Source organism: Scyliorhinus torazame, chromosome 30, assembly GCF_047496885.1.
Source record: "Scyliorhinus torazame isolate Kashiwa2021f chromosome 30, sScyTor2.1, whole genome shotgun sequence".
Lineage (NCBI taxonomy): Eukaryota > Metazoa > Chordata > Chondrichthyes > Carcharhiniformes > Scyliorhinidae > Scyliorhinus > Scyliorhinus torazame.
This window is the reverse complement of record NC_092736.1, coordinates 5,368,644-5,384,361: the sequence shown is the minus strand read 5'-3', so window position 1 is coordinate 5,384,361 and position 15,718 is coordinate 5,368,644. Positions and strand designations below refer to the sequence as shown.

Genomic DNA, 15,718 nt, shown 5'->3' with positions numbered 1-15,718 from the left:
CAGTCTCGGTGTTTCTCAGTCTCGGTGTTTCTCTGTCTCGGTGTTTCTCAGTCTCGGTGTTTCTCAGTCTCAGTGTTTCTCAGTCTCGGTGTTTCTCAGTCTCGGTGTTTCTCAGTCGCGGTGTTTCTCAGTCGCGGTGTTTCTCAGTCGCGGTGTTTCTCAGTCGCGGTGTTTCTCAGTCGCGGTGTTTCTCAGTCTCGGTGTTTCTCAGTCTCGGTGTTTCTCAGTCTCGGTGTTTCTCAGTCTCGCTGTTTCTCAGTCGCTGTGTTTCTCAGTCTCGGTGTTTCTCTGTCTCGGTGTTTCTCAGTCAGTGTTTCTCAGTCTTGGTGTTTCTCAGTCTCGGTGTTTCTCAGTCTCGGTGTTTCTCTGTCTCGGTGTTTCTCAGTCTCGGTGTTTCTCAGTCTCAGTGTTTCTCAGTCTCGGTGTTTCTCAGTGTTTCTCAGTCGCTGTGTTTCTCAGTCGCTGTGTTTCTCAGTCTCGGTGTTTCTCAGTCTCAGTGTTTCTCAGTGTTTCTCAGTCTCAGTGTTTCCCAGTCTCGGTGTTTCTCAGTCTCAGTGTTTCTCAGTCTCGGTGTTTCTCAGTGTTTCTCAGTCGCTGTGTTTCTCAGTCGCTGTGTTTCTCAGTCGCTGTGTTTCTCAGTCTCGGTGTTTCTCAGTCTCGGTGTTTCTCAGTGTTTCTCAGTCTCGGTGTTTCTCAGTCTCGGTGTTTCTCAGTCTCGGTGTTTCTCAGTCTCGGTGTTTCTCAGTCTCGGTGTTTCTCAGTCACTGTTTCTCAGTCTCAGTGTTTCTCATTCTCGGTGTTTCTCAGTCTTGGTGTTTCTCAGTCTCGGTGTTTCTCAGTCTCAGTGTTTCTCAGTCTCAGTGTTTCTCAGTCTCGGTGTTTCTCAGTCTCAGTGTTTCTCAGTCTCGGTGTTTCTCAGTCTCAGTGTTTCTCAGTCGCGGTGTTTCTCAGTCGCGGTGTTTCTCAGTCGCGGTGTTTCTCAGTCGCGGTGTTTCTCAGTCTCGGTGTTTCTCAGTCTCAGTGTTTCTCAGTCTCGGTGTTTCTCAGTCTCGGTGTTTCTCAGTCTCGGTGTTTCTCAGTCCCGGTGTTTCTCAGTCACTGTTTCTCAGTCGGTGTTTCTCAGTCTCAGTGTTTCTCAGTCTCGGTGTTTCTCAGTCTCGGTGTTTCTCAGTCTCGGTGTTTCTCAGTCTCAGTGTTTCTCAGTCTCAATGTTTCTCAGTCTCGGTGTTTCTCAGTCGCTGTGTTTCTCAGTCTCAATGTTTCTCAGTCTCGGTGTTTCTCAGTCGCTGTGTTTCTCAGTCTCAATGTTTCTCAGTCTCGGTGTTTCTCAGTCACTGTGTTTCTCAGTCTCGGTGTTTCTCAGTCTCGGTGTTTCTCAGTCTCGGTGTTTCTCAGTCTCAGTGTTTCTCAGTCTCAGTGTTTCTCAGTCTCAGTGTTTCTCAGTCTCGGTGTTTCTCAGTCGCTGTGTTTCTCAGTCTCGGTGTTTCTCAGTCTCGGTGTTTCTCAGTCGCGGTGTTTCTCAGTCTCGGTGTTTCTCAGTCGCGGTGTTTCTCAGTCTCAGTGTTTCTCAGTCTCAGTGTTTCTCAGTCGCGGTGTTTCTCAGTCTCGGTGTTTCTCAGTCGCGGTGTTTCTCAGTCGCAGTGTTTCTCAGTCGCTGTGTTTCTCAGTCGCAGTGTTTCTCAGTCGCAGTGTTTCTCAGTCGCTGTGTTTCTCAGTCTCGGTGTTTCTCAGTCTCGGTGTTTCTCAGTCTCGGTGTTTCTCAGTCGCTGTGTTTCTCAGTGTCTGTGTTTCTCAGTCACTGTTTCTCAGTCTCGGTGTTTCTCAGTCGCTGTGTTTCTCAGTCGCTGTGTTTCTCAGTCACTGTGTTTCTCAGTCGCTGTGTTTCTCAGTCGCTGTGTTTCTCAGTCGCTGTGTTTCTCAGTCGCTGTGTTTCTCAGTCGCTGTGTTTCTCAGTCGCTGTGTTTCTCAGTGTCTGTGTTTCTCAGTCACTGTTTCTCAGTCTCGGTGTTTCTCAGTCTCGGTGTTTCTCAGTCGCTGTGTTTCTCAGTCACTGTTTCTCAGTCTCGGCGTTTCTCAGTCGCTGTGTTTCTCAGTCACTGTTTCTCAGTCTCGGTGTTTCTCAGTCTCGGTGTTTCTCAGTCTCAGTGTTTCTCAGTCTCGGTGTTTCTCAGTCTCGGTGTTTCTCAGTCCCGGTGTTTCTCAGTCTCAGTGTTTCTCAGTCTCGGTGTCTCTCTGTCTCGGTGTTTCTCAGCCTCAGTGTTTCTCAGTCAGTGTTTCTCAGTCTCAGTGTTTCTCAGTCTCAGTGTTTCTCAGTCGCGGTGTTTCTCAGTCTCAATGTTTCTCAGTCCCGGTGTTTCTCAGTCTCGGTGTTTCTCAGTCTCGGTGTTTCTCAGTCTCGGTGTTTCTCAGTCTCGGTGTTTCTCAGTCTCGGTGTTTCTCAGTCGCTGTGTTTCTCAGTCACTGTTTCTCAGTCTCGGTGTTTCTCAGTCTCGGTGTTTCTCAGTCGCTGTGTTTCTCAGTCACTGTTTCTCAGTCCCAGTGTTTCTCAGTCGCTGTGTTTCTCAGTCCCAGTGTTTCTCAGTCTCGGTGTTTCTCAGTCTCAGTGTTTCTCAGTCACTGTGTTTCTCAGTCGCTGTGTTTCTCAGTCGCTGTGTTTCTCAGTCTCGGTGTTTCTCAGTCTCAGTGTTTCTCAGTCTCGGTGTTTCTCAGTCACTGTGTTTCTCAGTCTCGGTGTTTCTCAGTCTCGGTGTTTCTCAGTCTCAGTGTTTCTCAGTCTCGGTGTTTCTCAGTCACTGTGTTTCTCAGTCTCGGTGTTTCTCAGTCTCGGTGTTTCTCAGTCTCGGTGTTTCTCAGTCTCGGTGTTTCTCAGTCTCGGTGTTTCTCAGTCGCTGTGTTTCTCAGTCACTGTTTCTCAGTCTCGGTGTTTCTCAGTCTCGGTGTTTCTCAGTCGCTGTGTTTCTCAGTCACTGTTTCTCAGTCCCAGTGTTTCTCAGTCGCTGTGTTTCTCAGTCCCAGTGTTTCTCAGTCTCGGTGTTTCTCAGTCTCAGTGTTTCTCAGTCACTGTGTTTCTCAGTCGCTGTGTTTCTCAGTCGCTGTGTTTCTCAGTCTCGGTGGTTCTCAGTCTCGGTGTTTCTCAGTCTCGGTGTTTCTCAGTCACTGTGTTTCTCAGTCTGTGTTTCTCAGTCGCTGTGTTTCTCAGTCTTGGTGTTTCTCAGTCTCGGTGTTTCTCAGTCTCGGTGTTTCTCAGTCTCGGTGTTTCTCAGTCTCGGTGTTTCTCAGTCTCGGTGTTTCTCAGTCTCGGTGTTTCTCAGTCTCGGTGTTTCTCAGTCTCGGTGTTTCTCAGTCACTGTGTTTCTCAGTCTCAGTGTTTCTCAGTCCCGGTGTTTCTCAGTCACTGTGTTTCTCAGTCACTGTTTCTCAGTCTCGGTGTTTCTCAGTCTCGGTGTTTCTCAGTCTCGGTGTATCTCAGTCACTGTTTCTCAGTCTCGGTGTTTCTCAGTCACAGTGTTTCTCAGTCTCGGTGTTTCTCAGTCTCGGTGTTTCTCAGTCTCGGTGTTTCTCAGTCTCGGTGTTTCTCAGTCTCGGTGTTTCTCAGTCTCGGTGTTTCTCAGTCTCGGTGTTTCTCAGTCTCGGTGTTTCTCAGTCTCGGTGTTTCTCAGTCTCGGTGTTTCTCAGTCACTGTTTCTCAGTCTCGGTTTTTCTCAGTCTCGGTGTTTCTCAGTCTCGGTGTTTCTCAGTCTCCGTGTTTCTCAGTCGCGGTGTTTCTCAGTCTCAGTGTTTCTCAGTCGCGGTGTTTCTCAGTCTCAGTGTTTCTCAGTCGCGGTGTTTCTCAGTCACGGTGTTTCTCAGTCTCGGTGTTTCTCAGCCTCGGTGTTTCTCAGTCTCGGTGTCTCTCAGTCGCTGTGTTTCTCAGTCGCTGTGTTTCTCAGTCTCGGTGTTTCTCAGTCTCGGTGTTTCTCAGTCTCGGTGTTTCTCAGTCTCGGTGTTTCTCAGTCACTGTGTTTCTCAGTCACTGTGTTTCTCAGTCACTGTGTTTCTCAGTCTTGGTGTTTCTCAGTCTCGGTGTTTCTCAGTCACTGTGTTTCTCAGTCACTGTGTTTCTCAGTCTCGGTGTTTCTCAGTCTCGGTGTTTCTCAGTCTCGGTGTTTCTCAGTCTCGGTGTTTCTCAGTCTCGGTGTTTCTCAGTCTCGGTGTTTCTCAGTCTCGGTGTTTCTCAGTCTCGGTGTTTCTCAGTCTCGGTGTTTCTCAGTCTCGGTGTTTCTCAGTCACTGTTTCTCAGTCTCGGTTTTTCTCAGTCTCGGTGTTTCTCAGTCTCGGTGTTTCTCAGTCTCAGTGTTTCTCAGTCGCGGTGTTTCTCAGTCTCAGTGTTTCTCAGTCGCGGTGTTTCTCAGTCTCAGTGTTTCTCAGTCGCGGTGTTTCTCAGTCACGGTGTTTCTCAGTCTCGGTGTTTCTCAGTCTCGGTGTCTCTCAGTCGCTGTGTCTCTCAGTCGCTGTGTTTCTCAGTCGCTGTGTTTCTCAGTCTCGGTGTTTCTCAGTCTCGGTGTTTCTCAGTCTCGGTGTTTCTCAGTCTCAGTGTTTCTCAGTCACTGTGTTTCTCAGTCACTGTGTTTCTCAGTCTTGGTGTTTCTCAGTCTCGGTGTTTCTCAGTCACTGTGTTTCTCAGTCACTGTGTTTCTCAGTCTCGGTGTTTCTCAGTCTCGGTGTTTCTCAGTCACTGTGTTTCTCAGTCTTGGTGTTTCTCAGTCACTGTGTTTCTCAGTCTCGGTGTTTCTCAGTCTCGGTGTTTCTCAGTCTCGGTGTTTCTCAGTCGCTGTGTTTCTCAGTCACGGTGTTTCTCAGTCTCAGTGTTTCTCAGTCGCTGTGTTTCTCAGTCTCGGTGTTTCTCAGTCTCGGTGTTTCTCAGTCTCGGTGTTTCTCAGTCTCGGTGTTTCTCAGTCGCGGTGTTTCTCAGTCTCGGTGTTTCTCAGTCTCGGTGTTTCTCAGTCACGGTGTTTCTCAGTCTCGGTGTTTCTCAGTCTCGGTGTTTCTCAGTCTCGGTGTTTCTCAGTCTCGGTGTTTCTCAGTCTCGGTGTTTCTCAGTCTCGGTGTTTCTCAGTCTCGGTGTTTCTCAGTCTCTGTGTTTCTCAGTCTCGGTGTTTCTCAGTCTCGGTGTTTCTCAGTCTCGGTGTTTCTCAGTCTCGGTGTTTCTCAGTCTCGGTGTTTCTCAGTCTCGATGTTTCTCAATCTCGGTGTTTCTCAATCTCGGTGTTTCTCAGTCTCGGTGTTTCTCAGTCTCGGTGTTTCTCAGTCACTGTGTTTCTCAGTCTCGGTGTTTCTCAGACTCGGTGTTTCTCAGTCTCGGTGTTTCTCAGCCTCGGTGTTTCTCAGTCACTGTGTTTCTCAGTCTCGGTGTTTCTCAGTCGCGGTGTTTCTCAGTCACTGTTTCTCAGTCTCAGTGTTTCTCAGTCTCGGTGTTTCTCAGTCTCGGTGTTTCTCAGTCGCGGTGTTTCTCAGTCGCGGTGTTTCTCAGTCCCGGTGTTTCTCAGTCTGTGTTTCTCAGTCTGTGTTTCTCAGTCTCGGTGTTTCTCAGTCTCAGTGTTTCTCAGTCTCGGTGTTTCTCAGTCTCGGTGTTTCTCAGTCGCGGTGTTTCTCAGTCGCGGTGTTTCTCAGTCCCGGTGTTTCTCAGTCTGTGTTTCTCAGTCTGTGTTTCTCAGTCTCAGTGTTTCTCAGTCGCGGTGTTTCTCAGTCTCTGTCTCGGTGTTTCTCAGTCTCAGTGTTTCTCAGTCACTGTGTTTCTCAGTCTCAGTGTTTCTCAGTCGCGGTGTTTCTCAGTCTCAGTGTTTCTCAGTCTCTGTCTCGGTGTTTCTCAGTCTCAGTGTTTCTCAGTCTCAGTGTTTCTCAGTCTCAGTGTTTCTCAGTCTCTGTCTCGGTGTTTCTCAGTCTCAGTGTTTCTCAGTCACTGTGTTTCGCAGTCGCGGTGTTTCTCAGTCTGTGTTTCTCAGTCGCGGTGTTTCTCAGTCTCAGTGTTTCTCAGTCTCAGTGTTTCTCAGTCTCTGTCTCGGTGTTTCTCAGTCTCAGTGTTTCTCAGTCACTGTGTTTCGCAGTCGCGGTGTTTCTCAGTCTGTGTTTCTCAGTCTCGGTGTTTCTCAGTCTCGGTGTTTCTCAGTCTCAGTGTTTCTCAGTCTCAGTGTTTCTCAGTCTCAGTGTTTCTCAGTCTCAGTGTTTCTCAGTCTCTGTCTCGGTGTTTCTCAGTCTCAGTGTTTCTCAGTCACTGTGTTTCGCAGTCGCGGTGTTTCTCAGTCTCAGTGTTTCTCAGTCGCGGTGTTTCTCAGTCCCGGTGTTTCTCAGTCTGTGTTTCTCAGTCTGTGTTTCTCAGTCGCGGTGTTTCTCAGTCGCGGTGTTTCTCAGTCTGTGTTTCTCAGTCGCGGTGTTTCTCAGTCGCGGTGTTTCTCAGTCTGTGTTTCTCAGTCTCGGTGTTTCTCAGTCTCGGTGTTTCTCAGTCTCGGTGTTTCTCAGTCTCGGTGTTTCTCAGTCTCGGTGTTTCTCAGTCTCAGTGTTTCTCAGTCTCAGTGTTTCTCAGTCTCAGTGTTTCTCAGTCTCGGTGTTTCTCAGTCTGTGTTTCTCAGTCTCGGTGTTTCTCAGTCTCAGTGTTTCTCAGTCTGTGTTTCTCAGTCGCGGTGTTTCTCAGTCTCAGTGTTTCTCAGTCGCGGTGTTTCTCAGTCTGTGTTTCTCAGTCTGTGTTTCTCAGTCTGTGTTTCTCAGTCGCGGTGTTTCTCAGTCTGTGTTTCTCAGTCGCGGTGTTTCTCAGTCGCGGTGTTTCTCAGTCTGTGTTTCTCAGTCTCGGTGTTTCTCAGTCGCGGTGTTTCTCAGTCGCGGTGTTTCTCAGTCTCAGTGTTTCTCAGTCGCGGTGTTTCTCAGTCAGTGTTTCTCAGTCTCAGTGGTTCTCAGTCGCGGTGTTTGTCAGTCTCAGTGTTTGTCAGTCTCAGTGTTTCTCAGTCCCGGTGTTTGTCAGTCTCAGTGTTTCTCAGTCTCAGTGTTTCTCAGTCTCAGTGTTTCTCAGACTCGGTGTTTCTCAGTCTCGGTGTTTCTCAGTCTCGGTGTTTCTCAGTCGCGGTTTTTCTCAGTCTCAGTTTTTCTCAGTCCCAGTGTTTCTCAGTCGCGGTGTTTCTCAGTCGCGGTGTTTCTCAGTCGCGGTGTTTCTCAGTCTCGGTGTTTCTCAGTCGCGGTGTTTCTCAGTCTGTGTTTCTCAGTCTGTGTTTCTCAGTCTCAGTGTTCCTCAGTCGCGGTGTTTCTCAGTCTCAGTGTTTCTCAGTCGCTGTGTTTCTCAGTCGCTGTGTTTCTCACTCTCGGTGTTTCTCAGTCTCGGTTTTTCTCAGTCGCGGTGTTTCTCAGTCGCGGTGTTTCTCAGTCTCAGTGTTTCTCAGTCGCTGTGTTTCTCAGTCTCAGTGTTTCTCAGTCGCGGTGTTTCTCAGTCTCAGTGTTTCTCAGTCGCGGTGTTTCTCAGTCGCGGTGTTTTTCAGTCTCAGTGTTTCTCAGTCGCGGTGTTTCTCAGTCGCGGTGTTTCTCAGTTGCGGTGTTTCTCAGTTGCGGTGTTTCTCAGTCTGTGTTTCTCAGACTCGGTGTTTCTCAGTCTCGGTGTTTCTCAGTCTCAGTGTTTCTCAGTCTCAGTGTTTCTCAGTCTCAGTGTTTCTCAGTCTCAGTGTTTCTCAGTCTCAGTGTTTCTCAGTCTCTGTCTCGGTGTTTCTCAGTCTCAGTGTTTCTCAGTCACTGTGTTTCGCAGTCGCGGTGTTTCTCAGTCTCAGTGTTTCTCAGTCGCGGTGTTTCTCAGTCCCGGTGTTTCTCAGTCTGTGTTTCTCAGTCTGTGTTTCTCAGTCGCGGTGTTTCTCAGTCGCGGTGTTTCTCAGTCTGTGTTTCTCAGTCGCGGTGTTTCTCAGTCGCGGTGTTTCTCAGTCTGTGTTTCTCAGTCTCGGTGTTTCTCAGTCTCGGTGTTTCTCAGTCTCGGTGTTTCTCAGTCTCGGTGTTTCTCAGTCTCGGTGTTTCTCAGTCTCGGTGTTTCTCAGTCTCGGTGTTTCTCAGTCTCAGTGTTTCTCAGTCTCAGTGTTTCTCAGTCTCGGTGTTTCTCAGTCTGTGTTTCTCAGTCTCGGTGTTTCTCAGTCTCAGTGTTTCTCAGTCTGTGTTTCTCAGTCGCGGTGTTTCTCAGTCTCAGTGTTTCTCAGTCGCGGTGTTTCTCAGTCCCGGTGTTTCTCAGTCTGTGTTTCTCAGTCTGTGTTTCTCAGTCGCGGTGTTTCTCAGTCTGTGTTTCTCAGTCGCGGTGTTTCTCAGTCGCGGTGTTTCTCAGTCTGTGTTTCTCAGTCTCGGTGTTTCTCAGTCGCGGTGTTTCTCAGTCGCGGTGTTTCTCAGTCTCAGTGTTTCTCAGTCGCGGTGTTTCTCAGTCAGTGTTTCTCAGTCTCAGTGGTTCTCAGTCGCGGTGTTTGTCAGTCTCAGTGTTTGTCAGTCTCAGTGTTTCTCAGTCCCGGTGTTTGTCAGTCTCAGTGTTTCTCAGTCTCAGTGTTTCTCAGTCTCAGTGTTTCTCAGACTCGGTGTTTCTCAGTCTCGGTGTTTCTCAGTCTCGGTGTTTCTCAGTCGCGGTTTTTCTCAGTCTCAGTTTTTCTCAGTCCCAGTGTTTCTCAGTCGCGGTGTTTCTCAGTCGCGGTGTTTCTCAGTCGCGGTGTTTCTCAGTCTCGGTGTTTCTCAGTCGCGGTGTTTCTCAGTCTGTGTTTCTCAGTCTGTGTTTCTCAGTCTCAGTGTTCCTCAGTCGCGGTGTTTCTCAGTCTCAGTGTTTCTCAGTCGCTGTGTTTCTCAGTCGCTGTGTTTCTCACTCTCGGTGTTTCTCAGTCTCGGTGTTTCTCAGTCGCGGTGTTTCTCAGTCGCGGTGTTTCTCAGTCTCAGTGTTTCTCAGTCGCTGTGTTTCTCAGTCTCAGTGTTTCTCAGTCGCGGTGTTTCTCAGTCTCAGTGTTTCTCAGTCGCGGTGTTTCTCAGTCGCGGTGTTTTTCAGTCTCAGTGTTTCTCAGTCGCGGTGTTTCTCAGTCGCGGTGTTTCTCAGTTGCGGTGTTTCTCAGTTGCGGTGTTTCTCAGTCTGTGTTTCTCAGACTCGGTGTTTCTCAGTCTCGGTGTTTCTCAGTCTCGGTGTTTCTCAGTCGCGGTTTTTCTCAGTCTCAGTTTTTCTCAGTCCCAGTGTTTCTCAGTCTCAGTGTTTCTCAGTCTCAGTGTTTCTCAGTCTCAGTGATTCTCAGTCGCGGTGTTTCTCAGTCACTGTGTTTCTCAGTCACTGTGTTTCTCAGTCACTGTGTTTCTCAGTCACTGTGTTTCTCAGTCACTGTGTTTCTCAGCCTCAGTGTTTCTCAGTCTCAGTGTTTCTCAGTCTCAGTGTTTCTCAGGCTCAGTGTTTCTCAGTCGCGGTGTTTCTCAGTCGCGGTGTTTCTCAGGCTCAGTGTTTCTCAGTCGCGGTGTTTCTCAGTCTCAGTGTTTCTCAGTCTCGGCGTTTCTCAGTCGCGGTGTTTCTCAGTCACGGTGTTTCTCAGTCTCGGTGTTTCTCAGTCTCAGTGTTTCTCAGTCTCGGTGTTTCTCAGTCGCGGTGTTTCTCAGTCTCGGTGTTTCTCAGTCGCGGTGTTTCTCAGTCACTGTGTTTCTCAGTCACTGTGCTGTCTCTGCTGCAGGTTCTGGTTTTTGAAGTTCCTGATCCTCGTCGGGATATCAGCTGCAGCCTTTTTTATCCCCGATGAATCATTCCTTCACGGTAAGTGAAATTACAAAGCAAGAGTTCCGACAACTGTGTGAAATTTGGAATTCTGCACCCCAGAGGGTGTGAATGTTTCATTGTTGAAAATATTTAAGGCCGTAACAGACAGATTTCTGATTTCTGGAAACGGGGAACGGGCAGGGAAATGGGGTTGAAGCTAATAATGAGCCGTGATCGTGGTGAAGTGGAGCAAACATAAGGGGCCGAATGGTCCACTCCTATTTCTTATCTTCCTGCTCTTATGCAATAGCCCTGCAATGGTCTACCAGATAGTCTCATCCCCTAACCTTGTCTAAGATCTGTGTATCTCTCGCCCTCTATCTTTACCAAGGGCAATGTTGGGCCAGTCATCGTGAAGGGGAGGAAGCTCCTGGAAACAATAATCCAGGACAGAATTAATAGCCACATGGACAAATCTGGGTTAATTAAGGAGAGGATTTGTGAAGCACAATTTGTGTTCAATTAAATTTGTGGAGTTTTTTGAAGAGGTAACAGAGAGGGTTGACGAGGATAATGCTGTTGATGTGGTGTCCAGAAGGCCTTTTAACCAGTGCCGCACAACAGACTTTTGGGCAAAGCTACAGCTCCTGGAATAAGAGGGAGTGTAGCAAGATGGATACGAGATTGGCTGAGTGGCAGGAAACAGAGGGTAGTAGCCGGTGAGTTTTGTTTGGACTTGTTATGGGCCAGGGTTTCGAGAACCCCAAAGTGTATCATGGAGATCACCTGACCCACAATTTTTTATAGATTGTGATATGGGGAGCAGACGGCCCACTCTACAGGTGTGGGACTGCAGAAATGGAAAAGTATTTTTTAAAGCAAAACAATGTTTATTCTATGAACTCAAGTTAACCTTTTTAAAACATACAGTGAACATCTTAGCAACCATTAATTCAAATACAACCCCCAAAGACTACAACACTAAGTAATGCTTATGCTGACCTTTTAACATCCATTAAGACTTAAAAAAGAACTTTTAACAGAAGCACATCAGGTTAAAGACACTATTGAGAGCAGTTGTTAGTTTTAAATCACCAAAGGATCGATTTACAGTTTTTAGATTACAGAGAGAGAGACTAATACCCCTTCTGGCTGTGACTGCAGCTATCCAGCTCTGAAAACAAAACTAAAACACACCCTGCAGCAAACAGCCTAAAACAAAAGTAAAAAGCTGACAGGCAGCCCAGCTCCCCCCACTCTCTGACATCACTGCAGTAATTAACACCCATTTCTTAAAGGTACTCTCACTACAGATATTTATATACACCCCATTTATAAACACCCATTTCTTAAAGGTACTCTCACATGACAGACTGGACAAGGGTTTGTAATGGAGTTCCCCAGGGATCGATGTTACGGCCCCCACTCTTCCTGATGTATATATTGACGACCAGGACACAATTTCCAGACTGTATAACTTCTGAAGTATTGTGAAATGTGAGGAGGACAAAAGGAAATAGACAGGTTGGTGGGATTGGCAGACAATTGGTAGATGAAATCCAACGCGGAGAAATGTGAATTGGTTCAGTTTTGTCGGAAGGACACGGAGAGACAATATTTACAAAAAAGGTACAATTGTAAAGGGAAGTGCAGAGGGACCTGGGTGTACAGGTGTATAAATCACTGAAGGTGGCACCGGAGGGCACGGATTTAAGGCAATTGGCAAAAGAGGCAATTGCGACGTGGGGGAAACTTTCCCACACAGCGAGGGGCTCGGATCAGGAATGCACGGCCGAAGAGCGCGGTGGAGGCTTTCAAAAGAGAATTGGATAATTATTGGAAAAGGAAGAGTGGGCAGAATGCCACGGGAGTTAGCACAGACATGATGTGCCAAATGACCTCCGTCTGAGCTGTGACCAGTGATTCACTTTCCTGCCAGTCTGTTTATCTCTCATTTCTGTCTTGTTCTTTATTTCACTGTGAGGAGTGCTGGCTTGCTTTTGTATTAACTTCTTCCTGCCTTATGGAGAGCTGGAATGAAAGAGAATTGAAGCTTTTATCTCCAGGTGCCATGTGTATTCTGTGTAGAACTGGCTAATGTGAAGCATAATCACCGGCATGGACTGACTCTGCCGAGTGGCTTATTTCTTGTGCTCGAAGGGTTATTGGAATTTAAAGCTGTTGCATTGTCAACTGTTGACCAGCAGATGGCAGGAAAGCACCAAAATCACAACCAGTTTCCCTCCAACACCCTTTCCCCTTCCTCACATCTCAGGTTGTTGCCGCCCCCCCGACAAGGGCCGCACACAGCTGAGACCAATTAAATCAGTGCCGTTCTATACTGTCCACCCCACCTGCCCAACCACCTGCCCACCCACCTGCCCACCCGCCTGCCCACCTTACCTGCCAACCCCATCTTCCCACCACACCTGCCAACTTCACTTGCCGACGTCATCTGTCCACCCCACCTGCCAGGCCCAGCTCCTCCTCCTCTCCAGTCGCTAACTGGATTGCCCTGTGCCATGTGCTGCAGAGTGGACCTGAGCCTCGGCACCTGTTGAGTAAGGAGCCTAGGGTTCCAGCTCTTAATATTCCGCACACCCACCTCCCCCCAGTCCTCTGCTCCATTGGAGGGCATTTGTATTGGTGTCAGTGTGATTCGCCCGCCGCTAAGTCAGAACATTGCAGGGCAGCACGGTGGCGCAGTGGGTTAGCACTGCTGCCTCACGGCGCCGAGGTCCCAGGTTCGATCCCGGCCCCGGGTCACTGTCCGTGTGGAGTTTGCACATTCTCCCCGTGTCTGCGTGGGTTTCGCCCCCACAACCCAAAGATGTGCAGGGTAGGTGGATTGGCCACGCTAAATTGCCCCTTAATTGGAAAAAAATGAATTGGGTACTCTAAATTTATTTTTAAAAAGTCAGAAGATTGTGGGTTCAAATCCCACTCCAAAGAAGCCGGCATGAATTCCAGGCTGATGTACTGAGGGGGTGCCGCACGGTCAGAGGTGCCATCTTTCAGGTGAAGGGTTACACTCTCTGCTCGCTGAGGTGCCATGAGATCATTTCAACAAAGAGAAGTCTCCTCTCCAAAATGTATCCCTCAATCAATCAAAATCACAGAAACAGATCAGCTGCTCGTGATCACATTGCTGTTTATGGGATCTTGCTGTGCACAGATTTGCCGCCACCTTCCCTTCATTTCAACAGTGACTCCACTTGAAAACACAGTGGCTGAAATATGCTTTGGGGGGTTGTGAGGTGCTGCGTAAATGCAAGCTCTCTTTGAATTTTAGATTTAGTGGACTAGGTGCTGCTGTGATGCCACCACAGTCAAATAGCTGGCCAGTGCCCACTCTCGAAGCACTGGCCAGAGGAATGGCCCCCAGTTAAGGTACTGAGGGTGGGTTTCTCACACCTCCAGAAGGGAATGTGTGTCGGAAGGAGCCGGAATACAAAAAACTCCCATTTCACAATTGGCACAGATCAGTTGAAGAATAAATTGCACTGAAATCTAAACAGCGATAAGGTTCAGGCTGAGCGATTTCTATCGAAGCCTAATGGAGGAATGACTCTGTTACTGGGAGATTCAGGTATATATATCCAGCTGGAATATGTGGGGAGTCTCCCTGCGACCAGGGAGTGCATCACATCAGCTGTGGAGGAATTATCAAAGACTTTGTTGCTCTGGGTCCCGTGCCTCCCCCCCCCCCCCCCCCCCTCTTTTTTTTTTAGAAAATATTTTATTGAAGCATTTAATATTTTCACAGTTTAGCACATTAACGTTTCTTAAACAGTAGCGTGGGCCGACACATGTATATATATTTTAAAAAGAACCCCAAAAACCCACAATGTCCCCAACTGCCCACGGCCTATTTCCCAGCTACCTGTATACTGAGTATACAGAATATACTGTATACCTGAAAATATCGAAACCCATTCCCATCCGGTAACTCAAACTCCTCCTCTAGTGCCTCCAAGGTCGGAAAGCCCTCCTGGATAAATAAGTCCCCAAATCTCTCGATCCCTGCCTGCTGCCGCCTCCTGAAGCCCCCATCCAGCCTCCCCGGGATAAACCGGTGATTGTTACAGATCGGAAACCACACTGACGCCCCCTCCTATCCCATGTGCTGCCTCCATTGCCCCCACACCCTCAGGGCTGCCATCACCACAGGGCTGTGGAGTACCGAGCCGGCGAGAACGGCAGGGGCGCCGTCAGTAAAGCCTCCAATCCCGTACCCTTGCAGGATGCCGCTTCCACTCGCTCCCAGGCCGACCCCTCCCCCACTTCCTGACCATCGATACGCTGGCCGCCCAGTAATAGTTAATAAAGCTCAGGAGGGCCAGGCCCCCCTCTCCGCGACCCCGCTCTAGAAGTGCCCTCTTTACTCTCGGGGGTTTTCCCTGCCCACACAAAACCTGTAATCGCTGCATTTATTTTTGTAAAAAAAGCCTTTGGGACAAAAATCGGAAGGCATTGAAAAAAGAAAAGCAGGTTTGGAAGGACTGTCATCTTCACCGTCTGGACCCTTCCCGCTAGCGTTAGCGGGAGCATGTCCCATCTGTGGAAATCCCTTTTCATTTGGTCGACCGCTTTGTCCAGATTTAACTTGTGGAGCTGCCCCCACTCTTTAGCCACTTGAATCCCTAAATATCTAAAACTCCCGGTCACCCCTTTAAACTGTAACTCCCTCTGTCTCCTTTCCTGACCCCGCACCCGGATCAGAAACATCTCGCTCTTCCCCTCCCCTCTTAAAGCACTAGCTTTAGTGCGATAAATGGTTTCAAGTGGTTCTGGTTTGGGGCCAAATGGTGACAGGCGTTTGCTATTCCACCATAGAAGCATCAGACTCAAATCCAACTTCTGGCAGCCAATGGGCTTTCAATGGGAGACAGGAACCCTGGCTGATTTCCCCCTGCTCCCGATGAGAATCCAGGAATACCCAAGAATCCATGAGCTCAGAGAGGGGATAGTATGTGAGGGGGAGGAAGGTTCGAGTGAGAACAGCCCCAGGAGGGGAGGGGCCAAGGTTGTAACCAGTCGGGATAATTTGAAAAGGATTTTGGACCTCTGCTTCCCAAATCTCTCCAACACTGTGAGGTTTCTCCCACCTCATGTCTGGGTCGGTTGTAAACTCATTAATCGCTGTGATTAGTCAACAACTCCATCATTGTTGTATGGTGTGACTATCGGGATGATGGAAGGTTAATTTTACTTTGGTCCAGCAATTCGGATCGCATCCCCCACCTGCAGTTCTTCATTCTTGTCTAACGAATGTTCCTCTTTTCTCCCCTGTCTCTCTCTTGTGGATTGGGTCGCTGTGTGACGGACAGTTTGGCGTTATGTCGGTGTGTCCGGCGCTCTGCTCTTCATCCTGATGCAGCTCTCTCTCATCACCGTCTTCGCACACTTCTGGAACAAGAACTGGTGAGTTTATTGGTCATGGTCCCTCTGGCCTTTCCCAATCGTTCTGGAGGTGGGGGAATTCTCCATTCAGAATCGCTGAGGACAGATAGACCCCAGCATTGTGGCCACGATACTGCTGTCAGCGGGGGTCAGTGAGCAGGGCTGTGCTCAGTACCCTCGGGGATTGGCCAGCGACAGGACAGCCCAAGGTCACCCAGCAGTGACCCCAGCTGCAAGGGCCAGTGCGGAGGCCAACCAGAATAAAAACTGGGGTTTACAGCAGAGAGAAACACCTCGAGGAGCCTCACAGGAGCGATAATTAAACAACAATTGGACGCTGTCACGTTAAGGAGCTCTTGGGACGGATAACCAGATGTTCATTCAGAGAGTTAGGGCTTTGAGGAACTCCTTTGAATAGGCTGAGAGACTGAGAGCTTCAGGGAGGTCCAAAGCTGGGCCCAGCAGCTGAAGGCAGGCCGCCAATGGTGCAGCATGGGAAATCGGCAAGAGGCCGGAATTGGAGAAACGCAGAGATTACAGATAGTTTACAGTATTAGCTTTACTGTGATCCTCTCTTCACAACGTTACTCTCTATCTAACCCCGTGCTGTCCCTGTCC

At 48.9% G+C, this 15,718-nt stretch overlaps 1 protein-coding gene across 1 annotated transcript in view; it reads left to right on the top strand.

Annotated features, from left to right (window-relative positions):
- Window positions 1-15,718, top strand: part of serinc4 (serine incorporator 4) — a 48,472-nt gene that overhangs the window by 14,096 nt on the left and 18,658 nt on the right. Inside the window, exons 4-5 of the mRNA XM_072492701.1 lie at window positions 9,675-9,754; window positions 15,028-15,121. Coding sequence (XP_072348802.1) covers window positions 9,675-9,754; window positions 15,028-15,121 — 174 coding nt within the window. The remainder of the gene's footprint in view (window positions 1-9,674; window positions 9,755-15,027; window positions 15,122-15,718) is intronic.